Source organism: Oryctolagus cuniculus, chromosome 8, assembly GCF_964237555.1.
Source record: "Oryctolagus cuniculus chromosome 8, mOryCun1.1, whole genome shotgun sequence".
Classification (NCBI taxonomy): Eukaryota; Metazoa; Chordata; class Mammalia; order Lagomorpha; family Leporidae; genus Oryctolagus; species Oryctolagus cuniculus.
In genome coordinates this window covers 13909185-13936107 of record NC_091439.1, presented here as the reverse complement: position 1 = coordinate 13936107, position 26923 = coordinate 13909185, and the positions used below count along the sequence as shown (strand labels likewise).

The 26923-nt window shown below is 36.9% G+C and overlaps 1 protein-coding gene across 6 annotated transcripts in view; it reads right to left on the bottom strand.

The window, feature by feature from the left end:
• The window catches only part of LRBA (LPS responsive beige-like anchor protein), a 747733-nt gene that overhangs the window by 390652 nt on the left and 330158 nt on the right, over window positions 1–26923 (bottom strand). For all 6 annotated transcript variants that reach the window (XM_051819347.2, XM_051819345.2, XM_051819348.2 and 3 more), the window contains exon 37: window positions 1931–2097. In XM_051819347.2, coding sequence (XP_051675307.2) covers window positions 1931–2097 — 167 coding nt within the window. The remainder of the gene's footprint in view (window positions 1–1930; window positions 2098–26923) is intronic.

Genomic DNA, 26923 nt, shown 5'->3' with positions numbered 1-26923 from the left:
TTTGACAGATATTTTCATTTGGGAGGAAAAAGTATGAAAATGTTTTATTCTTTGGATTTTCAAAATATTGAAATTTCAGAATTAAGTTTAATTGTTTCTAGCTATACAGATAATAGAGTTGATATCATTTAACAATTGTACTACAGAAACACTAATTATTTCTAGATAAATACATTTCACAGTTCATTTAGCTATCCAACATATTTTATTACAGCAAAATCACTTCAGAAAAATAATCTTTTCATTTTGAAAGCACAGTGTACCTGTGTTATCATCAGAAAAAATTTTGATCTCATAAAAATTATCCATGAAACGCTTGTCCTAAGTTACTCTAAAGGTTTTTGATTTTAAATTGTAAAATTCCTTTTAGGTGAACAAATTTAAGAAAATTAAAACTACAATAAGGAAGCTTCAAAAGTTTCATGGAAAATGGAATTAAAATACATATTTTGGTGCAAAAATTTTCAAATCCATGCATTTTTCATGAACTTTTTGGAGACCGCTAGTATGCAATGAATTTCAAAAAATTTTTGCACTAAAATGAGTTTATTTTTTATTTCTACTTTCATGGACATCTAAAATACTATCATAATACATTCCTATAATATGCCATATAATAATACATCAGAGAAATAATCTAATTTATTCAGAACCTGGTGTCAAAATGATATCAAATCTGCGACATTAAACATTAAACCTACAACTCTCACATCCTCAATACAACTCCGCCCCCCTTCTCCCACACCCAGGACTTATACGTGTTGCAAGATTAAGGTACCAGACACACTGACCCAGTACCACATGCCATGTCCACAGCCACTCTTTGTCTAGAGATCAAGGGAATAGGATTAACACAAATAACCATGTTTGTTACCTTTACTTTGCCCTTTTGTCCTCAAGTCCTTCACTTTGTTTCCTTTCTCTGAATATCAAAAATTATATTTCCAGAAACACAGTTCATTATTTGTAAATATTCTTTGTAATAATTATCATGACATATATCTATACTAGTATATACTTGTGCTCAAAACAAAAATAATGTTACAAGTGGCTTTCAACTCAATTTTTTTGTTTACCTTTCAAAAATTAAAATTATTTTATTTCTCTGGAAAATTTCTAACCTAGGTTTTGATATTTGCTAAACACATGTTAATTAAAACACAAGTGTGAGCTAATCACACTTGCATAATATACATGTGATTCACGATTTTGTTTTTTGTCTTCTAGAAAAAGTTGCATATATATGAGGAATTAAACCTTAGTGTGTTCTAATGACAGAAAACATTTTTTTGACACTACTTAAAAAGTGAAAGCATGTTTCTAAGATTTGCAGTATACAAATCTTCCATGGAGAATACATTTTGCTACTTCATTAGTACTAAAAGTTTGTTAGAACTAAGAGATAATTATTTTGTTTCAAGAAAGTAGAACCAAGAATATCCTGCTCAACTTGGTTATCTTAAAAGGAAGCAGACGCACTGAATAAAATTTTAAAGAGTGCTTAATTTTATCACATCAGTCCTACAATTTGCAATATAATTCAAGACAACAACAAGTCATTACGTTTGAAAATTTATGCATTAAAATTCCAAAGTGTAAGCCCAAGAATTGTTCTTTTAAATAAAATATTTGTAAAAATTCACTGTAAGAACAGCTACTAGGTTTATATTCACTGCTTTTCTTAGCATTTCACTCCAAGTGAATACAGAGATAAGAGTCTTTTAGAAGTAGCTGAGGGAAGTAAATATCTACAAAGACCTATAACTATACTGATTTTCTCCTTCTCCTTTGCTTTAAATTCATTGTAGATGATAAAATACAAAATTAAACTCTGTTCTTCATCTGGTCATGATCATATCCAAAGCCATTTATCTAAACCCAAGCCATCTTACAGAAAATCAGTGGTCTAGTCCTACAGGTATCCCTTTACCTCACTGCAGAATTTCCCCAGGCTCCATGCTTGTCTGTGAGAATGTTGATGATTTTCTGGATTAGCTGAGTTGCTGTCACGTGGTCTCGATATTTAGCTGCTCTTATCAAATGATCACACATCTTCTCTTCTTCTCGCTTGTCTGCAGAATACTGGGCACACAGTGACTTGAATAGAATAGAAGAAACATGTATTAATAGTATAAACACACAAAAAACATTAATGCATCATGCCATAATTTTTAGCTTGAATCCAACCAACCAAACTTCACTAATCTAAAATTTAAGAGCCTGTTAATCCAGTACATCTCCCACAAATTTACTTTTCTTAAGTCATAAGATACACTCAGAAATGGAAAATATTTAAGCAGAAATCTGAACAATGAAAATAAGTCACTCAAAAAAGATGCATGGGCTCAGCTTTACAAACTACACCAAGTGAGGCTGTAAAGAACGTGAGATTTACTGAATAAGAGAGACTGACAGGAAATGAGAAGACAGGTAGGTTAAGGCTGCTTCCTCTGTTCTATGTAATTATCCCAAGGGGGTTAGATTTTATTATAATGCACTGGGAAACCAGGGGAAGATTTCAAACAGTGGAGGGATGTGACCAGTTTAAATATTAAAATGAAGAATGGATTGAATGGATTGTTGTGAAACAACTGAAGTAGGAGACAAAATATGAAACCGCTGCAGAAGCATAGAAAAGAAATAATAGTAGCTTACAACTAAAAAAATAAAATAAAATTTAGCTAGCTCTCTACAACTTTAGAAAACTGAATAGTTTCCTCTTTTAAATCCTAGCACTACAAAACCAATTGATAACAATGGAACCAACAAGGAGCTTAACAGAAATGCAGAATCTCAGGTTTCACCCAAACCTACTAAATAAGTATGTGGATTTTAATAAGACTCCCAGGAGACTGATACATATATTAAAGTTTGAAATGTACTTTGGTAACAATTTTGCTAAAAAAAAAAAAAAAGTCACAGGATTCTTTAGCAATAATCAAACACAACACAACTGTTAGTTTCTAAAATGCTTATTTCTTTTCTTTTGGAATTCCAATTCTTGTGGTATCATGTTTATGATGTTATAATTAATGCATTGCTTAAAATAAGATATAAACTTGACCTTTCAGGTTATTCACAGGTTTACTGGACTCTTCCCTTTAATTTTCAAACCTAAATTCTAAATACACACACACACACATACCCCTACGAATACCAACATAAGATATTCTCCTATGTAAAATAATTTGATGGTTTAACAAATATTACTTCTTTACACGGCATAAACACTGTGGCTGTCCCCCTCTCATACTGTATACCAACTTAAATAGACTGTTGTCAGATCCTGCCCAAAACACAGCTTCAGCAATAAAGGAAGTTCCTAGTCCTATATCCTTCAGGGTAATAATCACACCTACACAGAGACCTGGCTCAAGAACAGGCACTGATATAACTGGTGCTTCAGGTGGGAAGTTCATACTGGTTGGTGGGTAGTTCCTCCTTCCTCTTAGAGTAGAACAGAGAGGAAGTACTTAACTCCAGGACTACTGGAAGCTTTCTCTGTTCCATGAAGGAAGTGGGTCTGAAAGTAAAACCTAAAGAGAGCAGAACTATAAGAATTACAGAAACTTAGACCTTCCAGATGGAATCAAGAGCTACTGAACTAATCAACCCCTAAAGACCACCTACTATCAGATTTCCCATGATCCTTTTTTCCCTAGACTTTGTATGAAAAGTAAACTGCTGTTCATTATATTCCAGTGTGAATTAGGTTTTCTGTTCGTTACACCAAAAGCAACTGCACAGATACAGTAACATACAACAGAATCATATGTCTTTCAATCTATGCAAGATACTATGCTAGAGAGACAAAAGGCTGAGTTTAATAATGGAGGAACTTGAGAAGATTAAGTTATTCCTTGGTGGGAATAAAGACAATTTTCAAGCAAGGGCGAGACAGAAAAAGATGGACTAATTCCAAGGAAGGGCAAAGCAATACAGTTTTACCTATGGACAAAATACAGGTTGAAAAAGTAACAGATTGAAGAAATTCTGCAATGTAGATGAAAATTATAAAGCCGCTGTTAAAGCAGCTAGGCAGACATAAGTCTATGTGTGTAAGATGGGCTGAAGAAAATGAGAATTTTTACACAATGAATCAAGGAAACAAGCCCTGAATTCAAGCACACTAGCAATTACAACTGTGGCAATTGCTCTGGTTCTATCCCCCCCCCCTTTTTTTTTTTTTTTTGACAGGCAGAGTGGACAGTGAGAGAGAGAGAGACAGAGAGAAAGGTCTTCCTTTGCCGTTGGTTCACCCTCCAATGGCCACCACGGCCGGCGCGCTGCGGCCGGCGCACCACGCTGATCCGATGGCAGGAGCCAGGAGCCAGGTGCTTTTCCTGGTCTCCCATGGGGTGCAGGGCCCAAGCACCTGGGCCATCCTCCACTGCACTCCCTGGCCACAGCAGAGAGCTGGCCTGGAAGAGGGGCAACCGGGACAGAATCCGGCGCCCCGACCGGGACTAGAACCCGGTGTGCCGGCGCCGCTAGGCGGAGGATTAGCCTAGTGAGCCGCGGCGCCGGCCTCTATCCCCTTATAACATGGGTTCAGCCCTCTCCCAGGGGGCAGCTCAGGGGAATTCTGTCTGCCCTGCACCAAGGAGGCTATTAGGTCCAATCCACTGTGCTGATAAGATCCTGGGAGCATTCTCAGTACCAGCAATCCCCTACCCACAATTTTCAGAAGAGGGAGACAGGGAAAGAATTGGGGAACCCACACTCATGTCCAAAAAAACTCCAATCTGAATGCAGACTGTGCTCTCAGCCCTTGCCCGAGATGGCCATCCAGCCTATCAGGCATACTCTGTCCATTAAACTTTGCTACCTTGCTCACCACTACTCTCTAACATCTGAATTCTTTCCGGAAACATCACTAAGAATCACAGCATGTTCACATGAATGAACACAAATTGAGGAGTAAAACCACCACCAGGTTACAGTTTCATCCTTTCTAATACCTCCTCACAGCCTTGGGCACCAACCTAATTTGCTTTCCTTTTTTCTTTTTTTAATGTATTTATTTACTTGAGAGGCAGAGTTACAGACAGAGGGAGAGACAGAGAGAGAGAGATCTTCCATCCACTGGTTCACTTCCCATATGGCTGCAATGGCCAGAGCTGGACCAGGCCAAAACTAGGAGCCAGGAGCTTCTTTTGGGTCTCCCATGCAGGTGCAGGGGCCCAAGCACTTGGACCATCTTCTGCTGCTTTCCCAGGCCATCAGCATGGAGCTGGATCAGAAGCAGAGCAGCCAGGACTCGAACTGGCACCCATATGGGATGCCCTCACCACAGGGAGATGCTTAACCTACTATGCCACAGTGCTGGCCCCCTAATTTATTTCATTATATCTACTGGTCTTCACCTGGAAAATGGGGGGGTGGGTTCCAAGCATTCTAAGAATTTGTTGGGCCAGCAGTGTGGCATACCTGATGAAGCCTGCAACAACAGCATCCCATATGGCTGCTCGTTTGAGTCCTGGCTGTTCCACTTCCTATCCAGCTCCCTACTAATGTGTCCAGGGAAACAGTAGAAGATGGCCCAAATGTTGGGACCTCTACACCCAGGTGGGAGACCTGGAAGAAGCTCTGGGATCCTGGCTTCGGCCTGACACAGCCCTGGCTGTAGTGGTCATTTGGGGAGTGAACCAGCAGATGAAAGATCTCTCTTGATCTCGATCTCTCTCTCTCTCTCTCTTCCTCTCTCTAACTCTGCTTTTCAAATAAATAAAAAACAAATCTTTTAAATAAAGAAATTATGAGGGTGTTTTTTTTGCCTTTGTCTTTGTTTTTAAAAGAAATTATCAACTGGATGATTTTGGGCAACCTTGGGAAATTAACTTGAGAATCCTACTGTACAAGTTCTGAGTAAAGCACTGGTAAAAGCAAACTATTTTACATAATCTAGACACTGATCTTGAGAAACAGTTCATGTTAGGAACCAGCCTCATTTACATTAAAGGTAAATGTCAACCACTATAATAGCGTACATCAAAAAGTTCATGAAAAAGTAAGTTATGAAAAAACTATGCATGTGTTTTCAAGGTTTTTTTACCCAAATATTTTAAAATTCCATTTCTCCATAAAGTTTTCACAGTCCCTATGTAAACAATAACACAGTCTGAGCCAAATAAAACACAAGAGCTCAGTTTGTCAAAAATATAAATTGAACACACAAAAGAAGGAAAATGATTAAGAAATCTCTGAAGAGATAGTAGTTTAAGAGATAATAAGTAGGATAATAAAAATACCATATTTGTATACTGATTCATTCAAAAACCAAAAAGCATCCTATCAGTTCCTTCATAAAGAGCCCAACTATACACTGAAACAGCACAAAATGGTAGATGGACATCTGCAGAACTTTATGTTGTCAACATTCTCTACTGTACCCATAATCTGCCCTTGTTTAGTTTTGGCTGATAAGAGAAAATCCAAGTTATTCATGAGATATGGAAAATCACTGGCTTCTGTACTCCACTGAAACACGTCTTCATATTATTAAACAGTGGTCTAAGTATCCAAAAAACATTATTGAATAGCCTCTTCTTTTATTAATATTAGAACATTCAACTTTATCAAATTATATTTTCTAAGCATTTGATTAAAGCTTGCCTGAAAAGGTACGATTCTAAAAACATGAGCTCAAGGTAAACTAAACAGTGAAATGGTTTAAAGCGTTCTTTAATGGATCCTCCTTTACAATTTGACCAGCAACTTTTCATATCTGACATAAAATCTATAGATATAAATCACATTAAAAGACTATTCTTTCCTGATTATCAATCTCTGTCTCTTTGTAGAACATTAGAGTCACATTTGACCTTAAAACATGATAAAAGGAAACCAAACAAGAATGTTTCATATAGATATAATCAACTTGTATAATTTTTAAAATATTACTATAATGTAATTTAAAGATACTCTTATTATAAACCAATAATACATTTCATGTATGATATACCATTCAAAGTAAAGTACAGATGAGGGATATTTGCTTCAAGACCAAATACATTTTACTTTCAGTGGTACAAAATATTTGTATATTTACATGTACTTGAGTTGGGAGGTTGAGTGGATGACCCTCAAGAGATATAAATAAAAAATGCCAATTATCAATGAAATAGCTATCTAAATTTTTCATTCAACTTTATTTTAGGCAGAAAATGCTATACTTTACACCAACTTTTCTCCTTTCCCATGTTTTTAATTAATTAATGTGACAGGGAGAGAGACGGGGGAGAGGGGAGAATGAGAAGAGATTCCATTCACTGGTTCACTACCCAAAATCTCCCTGTGGCCCACAGGGTAGACTAGGCGTTGAAACTGAGAGCCAGGAAGTCAATACAAGTCTCTTATTTGGAAAGTAAAAATTCAACTATATAATCCATCACTCCTGCTTCCATGGGTCCACGTTATCAGGAAGCTGTAACCAGGAACTGGAGCTGGAAGTTAAACCCACACACTCTGATGTGGGATGCAGACTTATTAACTGGCATCTTAACTGCTGGGCCAAATGCCCACCCTATTTTCCTATTTTAAGCATCATATAAATTAGGTAATACAACATCATAACATGACCACAAATCATCAGAATCTAAAAGAAATGAAATGATCATCTTTGAAACAATTAAACTGTATTTTATTATTGTTAATTATGTTTGATCATTACTATTCCAGGAAAAAGATATATACCTAAAGAGAAAAAGCAATTTAGAATGGTCATTTGTAATTCAAGTGCCATTATGGTTCTTTAAATGTAAATGAAAAAACAGACAAAACCGCTTACTCCTTCCTTTTAGATATCATGGCTGTATCAAATTTTACTTCTTGAATTTTGCCTGAGAGTTTAGAAAAATTTAGTAGAGTCCTCTGGTTTTCTCCTGTCATCAACCTGATCACCTTCTGCTTATGACTCATCAGGAAAGGCTGGCATTTACCCAAGGTTTTGTAAAAAGTCCGCTGACAGCATCATCAACATCAACTGTGATCAATTTAGCCTTAGCCTCAAATTTTCATATCTGATTCAGTTCCTTTCTTATACTCGGGGCATATATTTCTATCTCTAGCGTGATCTCCACTTATCCAATGAGCATCTAACATTTAAAAAGTATAAAACTGAATCTACCATCTTCATCTTAAACACACTACTGCACTGGAGAGGGTAAGTTTTTGATGTTCTCTGTGACTTCTCAACTTTCCCCACTTTATATCCCCTTGGTTCCATTGTAGCAAACTCTTAATCACTCTTATAAAATGCTCTTACACAGATCTTTATTAGTTCACAATTCAGCTCTAGACATAATCGTCTCTGGCAAGTTTTAGCACAACAATAAGATGCCAAATGGGATGCCCACATCTCACATCAGAGTGTCTGGTTCTAGTTCTGTCTACTCTGTTTCCAATCCAGCTTCCTGCCATATGTCTGTCTCTCTCTTTCAAATAAAAATAAGAAAATTAATTTTAATAAGAAATAATCTAAATGCCTGTTTATGAACACTTCCAGAATTATTTATTTTGTAAAGCACAGATATATTTATATACTTTACTCCTTAAAAGGTATATGGCTGTCTAAATTATTGAAAACTTAGGACCAAGTTTTCTAACTAGATCTTGTATCCTATCTTTCATCACACCTGCCTATACAATTTACATTCCAGACACATTCAAATTATTTTCTATTTCCCAAGAAATCCCCAAGACCTTTTATAAGAGCTAGGAGATGCACTTTTGTTATAGCTTTTTAAACAATATCTATTGAGGAGGTAATAGCCAGGATTTGTAGAAGGAGCTACTAAAGTTGAGGAAGGTTATGTAGGGAAAGAAATCTAGAAATATAGGGATCCTTTTGAGTCTCTGGTGGAGAACATACAATGAAACAATACTCCTGAAATCTAAAAATGATTGGAAATTGAACATTCATCTCTAAATAACTTATGCCTGAAAGATAAAATCAAAAGACAGAAAAAAACCTATATAGTTGGCTAAGGCACTGTTTAAAATAAAACTTACAGATTTAAATTTTATACTAGAAGAGAATCTTGAAGTCAATGATATAAAATTCTAGGTAACATCAATGACATACATGTTCATGGAAGACAAACATAACCCAAATGAATAGGAAAAAGGGACATAATAAAGATTAAATTTACAAATCAATTTAAAAACCAAAAAAAAAATAGAGAAAAATCAATAAAAACCATCAGCTGGTTCTTTGACAATATTAACAAAATTAGCATACATCTACCTAGAAATGTTAAAGAATAAGAGGGAGACACACATAACACCAGTATCATAAATAAAAGAGGGGACACTTCACTACACATCTTAGACATTAAAATATAACAGGAATATATTATGAACAGTATTATGCCGCTTAATTCAGGAACTCAATAAAATAAAATCCTTGAAAAATACAAAACTAATTTTCAAAAAATGTATAATGTAAATAGACTTTCATGTTTTAAAGAAAAGGAACTCAATTAAAAACCTCACCACAAAGAAATCTCAGGTCTAGATGACTATTTTGGTGAACATTCTGAGATATGCAGGGAAAAAATAATATCCACATTGAGCCTTCTGAAATATTTTAGGTTGGGGTATATTCTTCAATCAATTTTACATTGCAGGAACAGAAAATCAAAAAAATATATAATTTGTAGAAATTGCAAACGATCTTAAACAAAATACTAGAATTCATTTATTCATAAATTAAATTTAGTATTCTGATAAAGAGGAGTTTATTTAAATGATGCAAGGTTGATTTAATTTGAAAATCAGTAAGTGTATTTACCATATAAAAGAAAAACATATCAACCAAATAGAGATTTTTTAAACTATTTCACACATTCAACACCCTTTCAAAGGAAAACATTCTAAAAAGGAGGATAAGAGTCCCAGCCTTGGGAAGGAAATCTATGAAAACCATTCAGCCATCATTAGGAACAACGCAAGAGTGTACCCTCTTCTTATGGCTTCCACTCACCACTGTACTAGAGGCCCTAACCAGTTCACTGAGGCAAAAACAAGAGACGAGAAGCAGAAATGGTGGGGGCGAGGAGGACGGAGGGGCAACATAACTCCTCATTTGTACATGGTATATTCATGTATGTAAAAATCCTAAGGATTCTACAAAATCTACAAGATTGTTTTTTAAAGATTTATTTATTTATTTGAAAGGTAAAATTATGAAGAGAGAGAGAGATTTTCCACTTGCTGGTTCACTCTCCAAATGGCCACAACAGCCAGAGTTGGGCAGATCCAAAGCTAGGAGCCAGGAGCTTCATCTGAATCTCCCACGAGGGTGCAGGGACCCAAGCACTTGGGCATCTTCTGCTGCTTTCCCAGGCACATTAACAGAGAGCTAGATTGGAAATAGAGCAGCCAGGACTCAAAATGGTACCCATATGGTATGCCAGCATCGTGGGCAGCAGCTATACTTGCTACACCACAGTGCGGACCCTCCAGAGAAACTACCTGAACCCCTAAGTGAATTTAATAAGTTTCTCAGTTTCAGGGCCAACATAGTAAAATCTAATGTATTTCTATAGATAGCAATTTAACAAACAAAATTAAATTAAAGAAACAATATCATCTACAACAGCATAAAAACTATAAACTACTTTGCAATATATTAAAACTTTATACAGTGGCCAGCACTGTGGTGTAGTAGGTAAAAGCTACTGCCTGCAACAGAAACATCCCGCATAGATGCTGGTTCAAGTTCCTGCTGCTCTATTTTTAATCCAGCTCCCTGATGATGTGCCTGGGAAAGCAGTGGACTTGGGCCAATGTCACCCACCTGGGAGACCTGGATGGAACCACAGGCTCCTGGCTTTGGCCTGGCATACCCTGGCCACTGCAGTCATTTTGGGAGTGAACCAGTGGACAGAGAACCTCTTTCTTTCTCTCTCTAACTCTGCTTTTTAGATAGATAGATAGATAGATAGATAGATAGATAGATAGAACTTAGTTTTAAAAAAAGACCTATACAGAGCTACACAAAAACATAAAATACTGGTAAGAGAAATTAGGAAACTGAAAGATGGAGAAACGCCAAAGATTTGGAAATCCAATATCACTAAAACACATACTCTCTTCAAATTGATTTAATATATTCAACATAATATAAATGAAAATTTTAGCACAAGATTTTACAGATATCGATGAGCTGATTCTAAAACATGGAAATGTAAGAAAACAAAAACAGTAAAACAATTTTTGCTACGTAAAAAATTATTTTACAAAAAAAAAACTGTAGAGCTTAATACTGTTTCAACAGTATTATATAAAAACAGAAGCCAAGGGCAGTAAGATTATTAAGCAAAGGAACACTGTCTTTTCAGCAACTGGCTATCTACATGACAAAAAATAAGATTAAGAATCTTGTCTTTCACCTCATACCTTATAAAACGTGTTTAATTCATCAGAGATAAAAGACATTGCTAAAAGCTAAAACTATAACACTTCCAGAAGACACAGCAGAAATTCTTGATGATCTTGGGATAGGTATTGTTCTTAGACTGGACAATCTATTTATTTACTTGAAAGGGAGTTTTACAGAGGGAGGGAGGGAGGGAGGGAGGGAGAGAGAGAGAGAGAGAGAGAGAGAGATCTTCCATCCACTGGTTCACTCCTCATAATGCCTAGAGCCTGGCTGATCCAAAGCCAGGTGCCAGGAACCTCCTCGGAGTCTCCCACAAGGCTGCAGGGGCCCAAGCACTTGAGTCATCCTCTGCTGCTTTCCCAAGTGCATAAGCAGGGAGCTGGATTTGAAGTGGAGAAGCCAGGACTCTAACTGGCACCCATAATAGATGTTGGGGCTGCAGGTTGCAGCATTAACCACTATGCCACAGGGTCAGCCCCTAACATCTGCTCTTGAAAGACACAATTTATAAAATGAAAAGGTAAGCCACAAATTGGGAAAAATTATGCATGATACATAAACTGACAAATGGCGTCCTAATAGGATACTGAATTCTTACAACTAAGACAACATAATTTAAAACAATGTGCAAAGGGTTTGAAACAGATCCTTCACAGTGATACACATATAGCTAAAAAGCAACTGAGAAGATGCGTAGCCAGTAGGAAAGTGCAAATTCAAAAAAAATCACAATAAGCTATCACTCTATGTATGACTATAAGAAGGAATGGAATTTAAAGGTGGACAATACCAAGTATCGGCAAAGATGAAGAACCACTGTTAAGTCTCTTATCTACCTCATTGGTTGGAGCTTAAAAGTGACAACTAATTTAGAATCCAATATTGCAGTTTCTAAGCTTAAACGTATACTGTACTCATGCTCACAACACCACCTAGCAATTCCATTCCTGGTTAATTCCCCAAAATAAATAAGAACATTATTTCCATGAAAAATTAATTTTTATGAAAATGCTCATAATACTTTTAGATACAAGAACCAAACACTAGAAACCATTCACTATCTGCTTATGGGTGAATGAATAAACAAAGTCATACCACTCAGCAATAAGCAGCAGCAGCAGACTAGAAGAGCAGACATTTAGCTCTGCAATAGGGACACCTGTGCCCTATACCCAAGTGCCTGGGTTTGAGTCCTGGCTCTAATTTCTAACCCCAGTATCCTGCCAGTGCTGACCCTGGGCAACAATAGTGACGGATCAAGTAAATGAGTTCATTCCTGGCTCCTCAATTGCTCCAGGTCCACCCCCAGCTATTGTGGGGAGTAAATTAGCACTCATTTTTTCTTTCTCTACTTTGCCCCATCAAACTAGTAATACACACGAGAATGTGAACAAAATTAAAAAACTATCCTGATCAAACAACATAAAGAGTATCTGCTCTCTCATTTACTTACATGAAATACTGTAACAGGCAGAACTATTTTAACAGTAAACAGATCAGTGGGAGGTTGGATGTGAGCATTTAAAGAATATCCTAGGATGAAAGACATTTTCTATATCTTGATTGTTATGGACATATACATATACATGTACATATATGTTAAAAGTCATTAAACTACACTTAAAATGAGTGACTTAACATGTAAGTTATACTTCCATGAAGCCAATTTAAGAAGTTAATTCAAGCAAATTACAGGTCACAGACAGGTAGAAGTCTTTAAAATATTCATACTAAAAATGAGTTCATATACCAAACAAGTAAACACTGTTTACAAATCAGTAAGTAAGAGATAGGGCGGCACTGCGGCACAGTGGGTTAACCCTCCATCTGAAGTGCTGGTGTCCCATAGGGGCTCCGGGTTGAGTCCCAGCTGCTCCACTTCCTATCTAGCTCTCTGCTATGGCCTGGGAAAGCAGTGGAAGATGGCTCAAGTCCTTGGGCCCATGTACTTGCATAGGACACCCAGAAGAAGCTCCTGGCTCCTGGCTTCAGATTGGCCCAGCTTTGTCCATTGTGGCCATTTGGAGAGTGAATGAACTGGTTGATGGAAGACCTCTCTCTCTCTCTTTCTCTCTCTCTGCCTATCAAATAATAATAAAAAATCTTTTACAAAAGGAGATAATTGATGATGTTAAATATACACTGTTTCTATAGGTAACTTCCTAGGATAATATGTTTTATAAGACAGATACTGTAGGCCGGCGCCATGGCTCAACAGACTAATCCTCCACCTTGCGGCGCCGGCACACCGGGTTCTAGTCCCGGTTGGGGTGCCGGATTCTGTCCCGGTTGCCCCCCTTCCAGGCCAGCTCTCTGCTATGGCCCGGGAGTGCAGTAGAGGATGGCCCAGGTCCTTGGGCCCTGCACCCGCATGGGAGACCAGGAAAAGCACCTGGCTCCTGGCTTCGGATCAGCGCAATGCGCCGGCCGCAGCGCTGGCCTTGGCGGCCATTGGAGGGTGAACCAACGGCAAAGGAAGACCTTTCTCTCTGTCTCTCTCTCTCACTGTCCACTCTGCCTGTCAATAAATAAATAAATAAATAAATAAGACAGATACTGTAATACAAATTTTCATTAACTCTGCATATTAGAAAATATTTGATACATTTAAAATTTCCAAAGCTAAGATCTCAAAACACTAATAAACTTTCCCCTAATTTAGTAATGTGCGTTAAATAATTTAAGATCATTTAAAGATTGAGTGATGACATATTACATATTAGAAAAATGACATATGAAATACAAAGAAAGTTCTCTCTTCATCTCCTATCTGGTTGGACAGTTATCTTCTGCAGTTAGTCATGGTCTACAGTAAGATGTCATTTCTATATAAATGGGATCAAACTGTACATCATTCCATAAAGGATATATAGTTATACCTTCCTTATTTTACATGGCTATACACAGAATATTATATTTCTGGTTAACTAAACATAGCTTCTTGTTAAACACTTTAAAGTGTACCATTTCTCAATCTGCCTCAAAATCACTTATACAACTACTTCTCTTATGGAAACCATTTAAAAGGGAAATCACCCAAGGGGCAGCAAATGCAGATGGGTCTTCATGTTTCACTTTTAGATATCTCTGTACTGATCCCTTATCTCAGGTTTAAAGTCTTATTTTTTTTTTTAAATTTACTACTATCTACAGATACCTTAGAAAGATACATTCAGAAGAATGAAAATTTTCAAACCTCAACAGTGAACAAAAGTCAAATGACACACAAATGACAATGTGTGACAGTCACCTTTAATTATGAAGTGATTCCTTTGCCACGCAAGGCCTCAAAGTATTGATTTCTCTCAGCATGAAAGAGCAAAAGCCAATGAAACAGATATGGCAGTAACTCCCTCCCCACTCCCCGCTAATAGCATTCAAGGGTAAAACAGGTAGAACACTTACCAAAATATCTCTTCCATTTCTTCTTAACAGACTGGATAGTTGTGTTGGGTTCTTATGTCTATCAACAGCAGTCTTCAAGCCATATTTTTTCAATATTTGGAGATTAATACAGATTCTAATTTTTTACTTTGGATTTTTGATAATAAAATAGTTGTAAAATGTTTTATATAATATTTGGTGGTGGTCCTGGCCACACCATTTCCCTGATCCAGTTCTCTGCTAATGCATCTGGGAAAGCAGTGGAATATGGTCCAAGTGCTTGGGTCCCTGTACCCAGCAGCCATTTGGGGTAGATAGGAGTTCCTCTCTGTCTCTCCCCCCAACAATGAAACTCCAGCTTTCAAACAGATATATAAATATATAAATAAAAAATATGTACCAAAGAAAGTCTGCATATATCATACATTTGTGTGGTAAAGTAACATGTGATTGGTATCTGTATTCAATAAAATTAACATGGAATTTAAACAATGGATAGGGTCAAATCAAAAGAATTATATTTTATAAATCATGCTGAGAAATATATCTTTATATGAGAGAGCAACAGAGAGACAAAGAGATACAGTATACACAGAGGCAAGCTTAAAAGCTTTAATTTCCTAACATTTAGTTTTTGTTAATCTATAAAAGAGCTGAATTACCTTAAACAAATCTTATTATCTTATAACTCAACCAATCTACCTAACTAGTAGATTTTTATAAGCATATAAAACTAGAGTCTTTTACTTAGATCAGTAGTCTCTTATTTAAATAATTAAATATCCATACTACTCAAACTAGTGAATTTTATATTTAAATTATAAACAAAAATATTTCAAGATTAAGTATGAAAACAAGAAAAAAATTCAATTCTATAAAAGCCATAGTTAACACTATAGTTAAGAGCACAAACTCCACAGCAAGACAACTTGAACTTAAATCCTAGTCTGACACATTTATTCTTAGCCAAGTGATTTAAACACTGTGCTTCATTTTTCTTATACTAAAAAGGAGGTAATATGAGAGGCTTTCTAGAAAAATCAAGTAAGAAAAGATACAAAACAATTAGAATGCTACCAGCACATAGTATTAATAGCTACCTTTACTGTAAGCTGTTTACCAAAGTAAACAGCAAGCAGAACCTTTCTTCCAGAATCGCAGTGCAGCTGAGTGAAATAATTTTAAGGGACTTTATATCCCCTCAAAATGGGGGGGCGGGGTTTCTATTCATTTTGCTGTTGAGTTAGAGACATACCTCCCACCTGCTGTTTCATTTCTTAAAGGCCAAGATTAAGCTAGCCCGAAGCCAGAAGCTAGGAACTCAATTCAAATATTCCATGTGGGCGACAAGCTCCCAATCAACTGTGTCATCACCACTTTCTGCTAGATTCTGCATTAACAGGAAGTTGGAATCAGGATCCTGAGTCAAGAATCAAATTCATGCACTCCATTGTGGGACATGAGTATCTTAACCTCTAGGTTTAATGTCCATCCTAAATTTAAGAACTATTGACTCCAAATTACATAATACAATTCATGAGTGTGACACAAGCACACAAATATATACAAAATATACATTCACAGGGGCCAGCGCTGTGGTATAGCAAATAAAGCTGCCACCTGCAGTGCTGGCATCCAATGTGGCACCTGTTCAGGCCCCAGCTGCTCCACTTCTGATCCAGCTCTTTGCTGTGGCCTGGGAAAGCAGTGGAGGATGGCCCAATTACGAGGGCCCCTGCACCCATGTGGAAGACCCCAGGAGGCTCTTGGATTGGCCCAGCTCCGGCCATTGCGGCCATTTGGGGAGTGAACCAGCAGATGGAAGACCTTTCTCTCCCTCTCTCTGGCTCTCAGTAACTCTGCCTTTCAAATAAATAAATAAATCTTTTTTTTTTTTTAAGGAGCTACTGATATAAACCAATATTTTCTTAAGTCAAAATTTCCCAGGTTAGTCCGGCACCGCAGCTCACTTGGCTAATCCTCTGCCTGCAGCGCCGGCACCCCGGGTCCTAGTCCCAGTTGGGGCACCGGTTCTGTCCCGGTTGTTCCTCTTCCAGTCCAGCTCTCTGCTGTGGCCCGGGAAGGCAGTGGAGGATGGCCCAAGTGCTTGGGCCCTGCACCCGCATGGGAGACCAGGAGGAAGCACCTGGATCCTGGCTTCAGATCGGTGCAGCGCCAGCCATAGCAGCCATTTGGGAGGTGAACCAACGGAAGGAAGACCTTTCTCTCTGTCTCTCTCTCTCTCACTGTCTAACTCTACCTGTCAAAAAAAAAAGTTTCCCAGGTTAGTTTTCTGGAAGGTAGCTGAATTCTAGTTTCAAAAGAAATTTTTTGGACTGGCTCCATGGCTCACTTGGTTAATCCTCTGCCTGCGGCGCCAGCATCCCATATGGACACCGGGTTCTAGTCCCGGTTGCTCCTCTTCCACTCCAGATCTCTGCTGTGGTCCAGGAAGGCAGTGGAGGATGGCCCAAGTGCTTGGGCCCCTGCACCCGAATGGAAGACCAGGAAGAAGCACCTGGCTCCTGGCTTCAGGATGGCGCAGCTCCGGCCATAGCAGCCATTTGGGGAATGAACCAATGGAAGGAAGACCTTTCTCTCACTGTCTATAACTCTGCCTGTCAAAATTAAAAAAAAAAAAAAAAAAAAAGAAATTTTTTGTTTTAATTTTGAGACTGACATGTTATCTACTGCACTAATGCGGTTCTTATTTAATTAATATAGTAATCTAAACAAACAAATAAAAATGGGTTTGGGGCTATATGGATGATAGATATGTAGTAACATTTCATATACTTTTAGCTATTAGACAACCTCAACCAAACCAATTTCAAATTAAATCAAAGCAACAGCACAAAAATCAATGAATTTATATTTTGTGGGATTCTTTAAAATGAAAGAATATAGCTTGCAATGAATTGATAAGCAGTAGATTGGACAGTCTTGTTAAAATGGCATGAAACAACCAAATTATCCTGTTCGGTCGATTTATTTTAGCAATGATAATGCAAATTTTTTCCTTCATGATGACTTAAATTCACTTTCACACATTAAGGTTTCAGGATTGCCTTAATATACAGAATATTAAGTCATTAAATCATATCAGCATATAGAATATAACTCTATATTGGGAAAATGGCTTACTACAGTAGTGTAATAAAATAACTGTAATCCTGTTAGTTACAATTCAAGAAAAGATGAATTCAGATGAAGTGATGCATCACACCACATGCACAATGAATGAAAATACACAGAAATTTAAAAACAGAAAATTATAGCACAAACTTTGCATTGTTCTCTTAAACCCTACTTTTTCTTACTAGAATCTCTGTATTTAATTTTTTTTTAAGATTTATTTTATTTATTTGAAAGACAGGGTTCTACAGAAAGAGGAGAGACAGAGAGACCTATCTGCAGCTTCACTCCACAAATGGCCACAATGGCCGTGGCTGAGTCAGGCAGAAGCCAGGAGCCAGGAACTCCCTCTAGGTCTTCCATATGGTTGGCAGGGGCCCAAGCACTCAAGCCATCTTCTGTTGTTTCCCAGGCACAATAACAGGGACAAGATCAGAAGTAGAGCTGCGCTTTGTGATTATATAAAAAAACGAATCAATCATATGCTTCAAACAAGAGATTTTTATGCTATATGAATTATGGACCAATAAAAATATATGAGAAAAAAAAGCAGAGCTGTTGGGGATGCGAACCTGCACTCATATCGGAGGCCACCTGCTGCACAACACTGACTCCAACCTCTGGATTTTTCTTTTTTAATTTACTTACAGTTTTTTAGTTTTTAACACATTTAATATAGTCCATAGATACAATTCTAAGAATATAATAACTTTCACTTCCTCCCTCCCTCCTCAAACATCTGGATTTAAAAAACATTTATTTATGTATTCATTCATTCATTCCCTTATAAGGCAGAATGACAGAGATGGAGAGACACAGAGAGAGAGAGCGATGTCTTCCATCTGCTAATTCCTTGCTAAATGGCCACAACAGCAAGGTCTGAGTCCGTGGGAAGCCAGGAGCCAGGAATGTCATCTAAGTCTCCCACGTGGCTGGCAGGGGCCCACGTACCTGGGCCATCATCAGATGCCTTCCCAGGAGAATTAGCAGAAAGATGGATCAGAAGCAGAACAGCTAGAACTCAAACTGGCACTCAGATACGGGATACTAACAATGCAAGCAGCAGCTTAACCCTCTGTACAATACCAGCCCCAAACCTCCAGATTTTTTTTTTTTATGGTGTGCATTCTTTTTTTTTTTAACTTTTATTTAATGAATATAAATTTCCAAAGTACGATTTATGGATTACAATGGCTTCCCCCACATACCGTCCCTCCCACCCACTACCCTCCCCTTTCCCACTCCCTCTCCCCTTCCATTCACATCAAGATTCATTTTCGATTATCTTAATATACAGAAGATCAGCTTAGTATACATTGAGTAAGGATTTCAACAGTTTGCTCCCACACAGAAACATAAAGTGAAAAATAATAGATGATTTTTTTTAAATGATGATGAAATCAGATCAGACCTATTGTCATGTTTAATCCCAGTGAGAGTCAAGTTGGGAGCTGATAATTTCTTTTTTTTTTTTTTTTTTACAGATGATCAGTTTAGTATACATTAAGTAAAGATTTCAACAGTTTGCACCCCCATAGAAACACAAAGTGAAATATATTGTTTGAGTACTCGTTATAGCATTAAATCTGAAATAAAAGGTATTTTTCTCAACACCATACTATTTTGCCTCTACTAATTGATAGAAGACTTAGAAGATTAAAATGATGAATTTAGGTTTTAGACAAAGAGAATACAAGTGTCTAGGAAGATACCAACACGGCGATATATAGCAGAATTTTGGAAATGTGAAAATACACGTAAAGTTCACACTACAGACAATCGCATCAAAGGCAATTCCATCCAACCTTTAAAAAGCAGGTAATTTCCACTTTCAGGATTAAAATAAAAATACAAATTCTGCAATACATTCCATGAAGCAAATATTACACATCAATTTTGTCAAAATCTGTTAAACGTCTAAGACTGCATGGAAAGTTAAAAACAATCACAACCAAATTTAATTTATAAATAGAATAAGAAAATCATTCTTCATTAAAAAAGAAAAAACAGAACTAAATGAATATTTCACTAAAATATTAAACTTGGCTCAAATGCTATATCACTGTTAGTGAGGGAACACTTAAACATCAACATTAAACTCAGGAACAAGAAAATGATGTCCACAATTATTTTTTCAGCATTACCCTGGTGAATCAGCTAACCCAATAAGATAGGAAAAAGCGGTCAGAAGAATAAAAGTTGCAAAGAGGGTAAATCTATCAATAACTGCAGATAATATAGCTGCAAATAAGAAACGCTCAAGAGAACCAAATGAAAGCACTCTATTGAACCAGACAAGCTGAATCAAACATTATATAAGCAAGATTAATCACAGGAATTTTTGAGTAAAATTTCAAAGGGAAAAGAAGTGAAGACAGTGAAGAAGTGAAGACAGCCCTACTAGGTTTTTTTTTGTTTTGTTTTGTTTTGTTTTGTTTTTTTTGACAGGCAGAGTGGACAGTGAGAGAGAGAGAGAGAGAGAGAGAGAGAAAGGTCTTCCTTTACCGTTGGTTCACCCTCCAATGGCTGCCGCGGACAGCAAGCTGCGGCCGGCGCACCGCGCTGATCCGAAGCCAGGAGCCAGGTACTTCTCCTGGTCTCCCATGCGGGTGCAGGGCCCAAGGACTTGGGCCATCCTCCACTGCACTCCCTGGCCACAGCAGAGAGCTGGCCAGGAAGAGGGGCAACCGGGACAAAATCCGGCACCCCGACTGGGACTAGAACCCCGTGTGCCGGTGCCGCAGGCTGAGGATTAGCCTATTGAGCCATGGCACCAGCCCCTACTAGCCTTTTAATACACATCATAAAATATCAAAATTTAAAACAATTTAGTACCAGTGCATGAAATCACATACATACTCGTGGGAAGAAACAAAATTCTGGTAACAGACCAAAAAACATGCAGGCACTTAGAGTATGATAATAACATCTTAGATCACATAAGAAAATTAGATTATGTAGTAGATAGTATAAGAGAAAATTAGGTAAACACGTAAAACAAGTTAAGTTCACAATACAACTTATACTAATATAACTCCCAAATAAATGTTTACATGCAAGACAATTGAAATACAGAAATGTCAGAAGAAACATAGGGAAATTCCTTTATGTGTGTGTGTATTTTTTTTAAAAGATTTATATATTTGAAAGGCAAGGTTACACAGAGAGAAACAGATAGACAGAGACAGAGATCTTCCATCTGCAGGTTCACTTTCCAAATGGCAACAATGGCCAGGGCTGAGCTAGGCCAAAGCTAGGAGCCAAGAGCTTCTTCCAGGTCCCCGACATGAGCTCAGAGGCTCATCTTCTGCTGCTTTCCCAAGGGCATTAGCAGGGAGCTGGATTGGAAGTGGAGCAGCTGGGACACCAGCCCCTATAATGCATGTTTCTAGGTCTTCCAACACCAATCAAAATTTTAGAAGCCATAAAAGAAAATATTCATATGCTCAACAAAAATATTTTTAACATTTCAGAATAGTTTTAAATTTATAAGATAAAAATTGTGAGTTAGCATTACAAAGGTTGCCATATACCAACCACTAACCTTCCCCTATTATTAACATCTCCTATTAATTTATCACATGTATCCAGGATAACAACAATAACAAAAATCCCATCAACACTACCTAAGCAAACAAGGAGAAAACTGGCAAAAATATTTCCAACATATATCACAAAAGTTCTTCCTTCATATATGCAGATCTTCTCCATAATCAATAAGAAAAGAATTCAATAGAATAGTCAAATGATACGTTCTCAGAAAAGGAAATGCAAAAAGGGCAAAGGTAATCAATCACACACACACAAAAAAACTAGAAATATACACTACACTAAAAAAATAAACTAAAACTACATCTACCAAGTATAACTTATAAAAGCAAAACAAAAAAATCAAAAGTTAGATAATACATTCAATGAGAAAACAGACAATCATAGTTTGCTGATAGAATAATAAAAGATCTTCAAAAGTTAATACAAAGTTTCAAAAGCCAAAAAAGAACATTATTTGTAATATGTAACATCGAAACAAAGAAAGGGGGATAGGAATGTATGTTCCTACTTGAGTATATGTACACAAAGAAACCCTGTACAAATTATTAAGAAATTAACAATAGTTTCCTGTAAAGTATCCTGGAATAGGTTAGAAGGGAATTTTTTCACTTTGTGTGCTTTCTTATAACTTTTTATTTTAAATTACTCCTAGAGGAAATTACATATTTACGTTAAAATTTGAAAAATACTTAATTTATTCATAGAGAGGTTTTAGATCATGCTGGCATAACACATGATAATTAAAACAGTACTCAAGCCGATGCCGCGGCTCACTAGGCTAATCCTCCACCTGCAGTGCTGGCACAGCGGGTTCTAGTCCTGGTTGGGGCGCAGGATTCTGTCCTGGTTGCTCCTCTTCCAGTCCAGCTCTCTGCTGTGGCCCGGGAAGGCAGTGGAGGATGGCCCAAATCCTTGGGCCTTGCATCCGCATGGGAGACCAGGAGGAAGCACCTGGCTCCTGGCTTCGGATTGGCGCAGCACGCCGGCCGTAGCAGCCATTTGGGGGGTGAACCAACGGAAGGAAGACCTTTCTCTCTGTCTTTCTCTCTCACTGTGTAACTGCCTGTCAAAAAAAGTACTCAAAAGTTTAAAGTAACAAGGTGATAGTCTTCTGAAATACCTACACTATTGAAAAAAGGAATAATAAATGGAACAGGATGTGAAACTAGTAAAAGTAGAACCATGAGAAATAAAAAGGTAATCAGGTAAGAAAGCCAAGCACAAAATGAATCTCAAAATGGAAGGTTTTGTCTCACTGTTAGATATGGCAGGGATCAAGAAGGATGAGGAATGAGAACTACTGTAGGTATAACTAGGATGCCATTAATGACATTCAAGAGAGCAGTTTTAATCCCTTATCCTAGGATTGGACATAAAAAGAAGAAAAGCCAGATTGCAAGACTCTGGAAACCTGAACAAATAGTACACTTTCAGCCAAAAACTATGGGAGAATGAAAACGCAAGAGTGAAAACAGAAGCTGGGAATTCTAACAGCATTTGAGAAGGCAACCAAGCTCCTGCATATGAGAATTAATCTGAGGCATAAATACATCAACACAGAGAAGCTATAACACACATGAACAAAGGTCATGTGAGAGGAAGAAAAAGATTCCTAGCATACTAAAAATTATCTCGTTCAATTATTAAAGAAAACCACAGAGGGAAGTCAATAGTTATAAAAATTACTAATTGGATCAGGTAAAAAAAATCTGTCAATCAAAACTATTAACAGTTGTCTATTTCATATTTAGTGAAGGTCTGGAACTGAAAAGTTCACAGTATTATGGAACCAGGTATCAAAGCAACTCTCACAAGTACCAGAGGCGCATCATCTAAGGATCTTTTTCACATTAAGAATCCTATTAGAAAGAAAACACTAAAAGGTAATTGAATTTCCCTCAGTTATCTTCATCTCTGTCAGCTCCTGCTACAATAACTTACTCTCCAGAGCAGAGATAACTCAATTCTGTCCAGCAAGCATATGTTATGAATCTCCAAAGCAAACTTGTCTAAATCATTTTGGTCTTCTATCAAGGTTGGCTGTGTATATGAACTCTGACAGAAAGCAAACAAATTTATTTTTATCTTTTTCAATAATTCACTTCTTCATGCTTTGAAGGAAGAAACCATGAGATAAATATATGGTCTGCAGTTATTCTCATGTTATAAAGTCAGCTGAAAGGGTTTCATGACTTAAAATAAAAAAGACTTAATGACTTAATGAGTCAGTCTTCTTAACACAAAGAAAATTATATCAATAAATACAATTAGTAAATTACCAGAAATTTCAACTGTTTATACACTGTTATTCTCTAACAGTTTGAGCTCAAATATTATTAATCAGAAGTTGCTTATTATCATTTCACAACACTATTCTAGCTATTTAATCTTTGTGGTAAAACATGTATTAGAAAACAAAATAGTACAAAATTCAATTTTTAAAAAAGTACAAATAAGAGTTCTTACAAAGAAACACATTTCCTATTTATCTTCTAAACCAACTGAGATTGATAACAAAAATGAAAATAAATAAATAAATGACAACAATATAAAAAGTCCTATGAGTCTGAGTTTCTTTATTTAAGTTGGACACCATATTAGACCACTGTTAAGATACAAAATAATCAAAATTATAATTAAAATAGTTAAGGAAAAGAATCCCTTTCCTCACAACCCTTTTCCTTTAACACAGATCATATTTCTCAAATGAAGATTCTAAGTGGCTACTCAAATCTTTAAATTCTATAGCAGTCATCACAATAATGATAATAGTCACTAGCAGTTTAAAATCTATTTTAGGGAAAAGCCGCTATAATCCAAAAGTTGTACTTCTGAAATTTATATTTATTAAATAAAAGTTAAAAATAAAATCTATTTCAGCCCAAATTATACAATCTTACTCCACAATAAACCTTTCATTAAAATTGCATTATATCTATTTTACTGAAGGGAAATTAATACTCAGAGAGGTACAATGAATTTAGTCCAATATTTTCCAATTAATTAATTGTAGAAACTAGAATCTGAACATTTTTCTGCCCTTTCTTTAACAATGTAAAACACTGTTTCAAAACTAGTTTACTCTTAACAGAGAAAACCTCAAGTACTGCAGCCAACAATGCACTTTGAAATTTTTTTAACATAATATGTATTAATCTGTACTTCATAATTCAAACTGCTTATTCCTTTATTTTACAGCAGAGTCAGCACCATTTGAAGAACTAAAGCTACAATTTGAAAGTCATCAATCACAGCAATTTGAGATACTAACATGACCTTTTAAAAAAAAAAAAGATTTATTTATTGATTTGGAAAGCATAGTTAAAGAGAGGGAGAGAGAAGAGGTCTTCTTCCATCTGCTAGTTCACTTCTCAGATGGCCTCAAAAGTCTGAGCCAATCTGAAGCCAGGAGGTGGGAGCTTCTTCTGGGTCTCCCACGTGAGTGCAGGAGCCCAAGAACTTGAGCCATCTTCTGCTGCTTTCCCACGCCACAGCAGAGAGGTAGATCAGAAGAGGAGCAGCTGGGACTTGAACTGGTGCCCATATGGGATGCCAGCATGGCAGGCGCTGGTTATATCTACTATGCCACAGTGCCAGCCCCAGTACTGCACTTTTAAAACTTGTTTTTAAACCTATTTCAGTATAATTTAAGCAGTTAAGCTCTACTAGAGTGATGGTATTCTAGATACCAATTTGTAAAAGAAAAATTATTTGTGTAACATAATAAATACAGAAACACACAATATCAATACAGAATTCTTCAAATTGCTCAGTATTATCACCAGTTCTCTTTTCCAATCATGTAAGTCCACTCTCTGAAATTTTCAAAGTTTCAAAGGGATTCATGAAGAGAGCTCATCATTCCATAGTGACATCTCATCTAGTTCATTTCTTATTCCTAAGGGAGTGAAATTAGTTTTTATTCAATTTTTTTGTGTGCAACACAGATGAAGCTCCTGACTCTTGGCTTCAGCCTGGCCCCCAGTTGCATTGTGGCCACTTGAGGAATGAACAGTGGGTGGAAATCCCTCTCTCTTCCTAGCCACACCCCCTCTCTAACTCTGCCTTTCAAATAAACAAAATAAATCTTAAATAAATAAATAGTCACCATATAGCTACATGTGTCTGATACACCAAGTATTTTGTTTTCCAAAATCAGACAATACCGAAAGGCAAGAAAAAAAAATTTAGGAACTCAGGACAATAGAATTTATACAGAATTTTAAGACCTGTTGGGGCTGGCATTGTGGTGCAGCAGGTTAAGCCCATCTCTGTGACACCAGCATTCCATATGGATCCTGGTTCAAGTCTCAGCTGCTCCACTTCTGATCTAGCTCCCTGCTGATGCATCTGGGAAAACAGCAGAAGGTAGTCGAGGTGCTTGGGCCCCTACACCTATGTGGGAGATGCAGTGAAGCTCCTGGTTTCAATCTGGCTCAGCCCTGGCTGTTGTGGTCATTTTGGGGACTGAACTATTAGATGAAAGATATCTCTCTGTGTCTCTCCCTCCCTCCATGCAACTCTGCCATTCAAATAAATAAATTTTTAAAACACCTGTTCCATAATTAACAATATCAATGAAATAGATGATGAACTTGATATTGAAGAAGCATTTAAAGTTATTAAATACCTTAATTACATAATAAAATTTCTGAATATTTTCCTCACTTTAGAGTGAGCCAACAGATAGAATATTTCTCTATAGCCTTCTCTCTTTGCCTTTCAAATAAACAAGACAATAAAAATTGAATAAACTAATAATTGGAGAAACAAGTTCTAATACAACTGGTAAACTTCAACAACCTCCTTTCATCAACGGGTATATCATACAGAAAAAAGTCATGAAGAAACAACAGAGTTAAATTACATTATAGATAAATGAATCTAACAAATATTTACAGATCATTCCATTCACTAGATATAGAATACACAGATTTTTCATTAGCAGAAGGAACTTTCTATAAAATAGACTCCATCTTAGCCATGAAAGACTCAAACAATTTTAAAGAATTTAAATTACATCATTTTTTTCCTCTGAACACAATGGAATAAAACCAAAAATCAACAATGAAAGAAACTCAATAAATTAGAGAAGGGGCTGGCGCTGTTGCTCAGCGAGTTACGTGTAGTGCCAACATCCCATATGGGCACTGATTTGAATCCTGGCTACTCCACTTCTAATCCAGCTCTCAGCTAACGTGCCTGTGAAAGAGGGCCCAAGTTCTTGGACTCCTGTATTCATGTTAGAGACCTGGAAGAATCTCCCGGCTCATGGATTCATCCTGGGTCACCTCAGCTGATTGTGGCCATTTTGGGGGTGAACTAGCAGACAGAAGCTCTCTCAGCCTCTCTTTGTCTTTCAAACAAACAAACAAATAAATAAATCTTAAAGAAATGAAAACATGGAATGAAACAACATGCTCCTGAATGAAAAATGGCTCACTGAAGAAACAAAATGGTAAATTT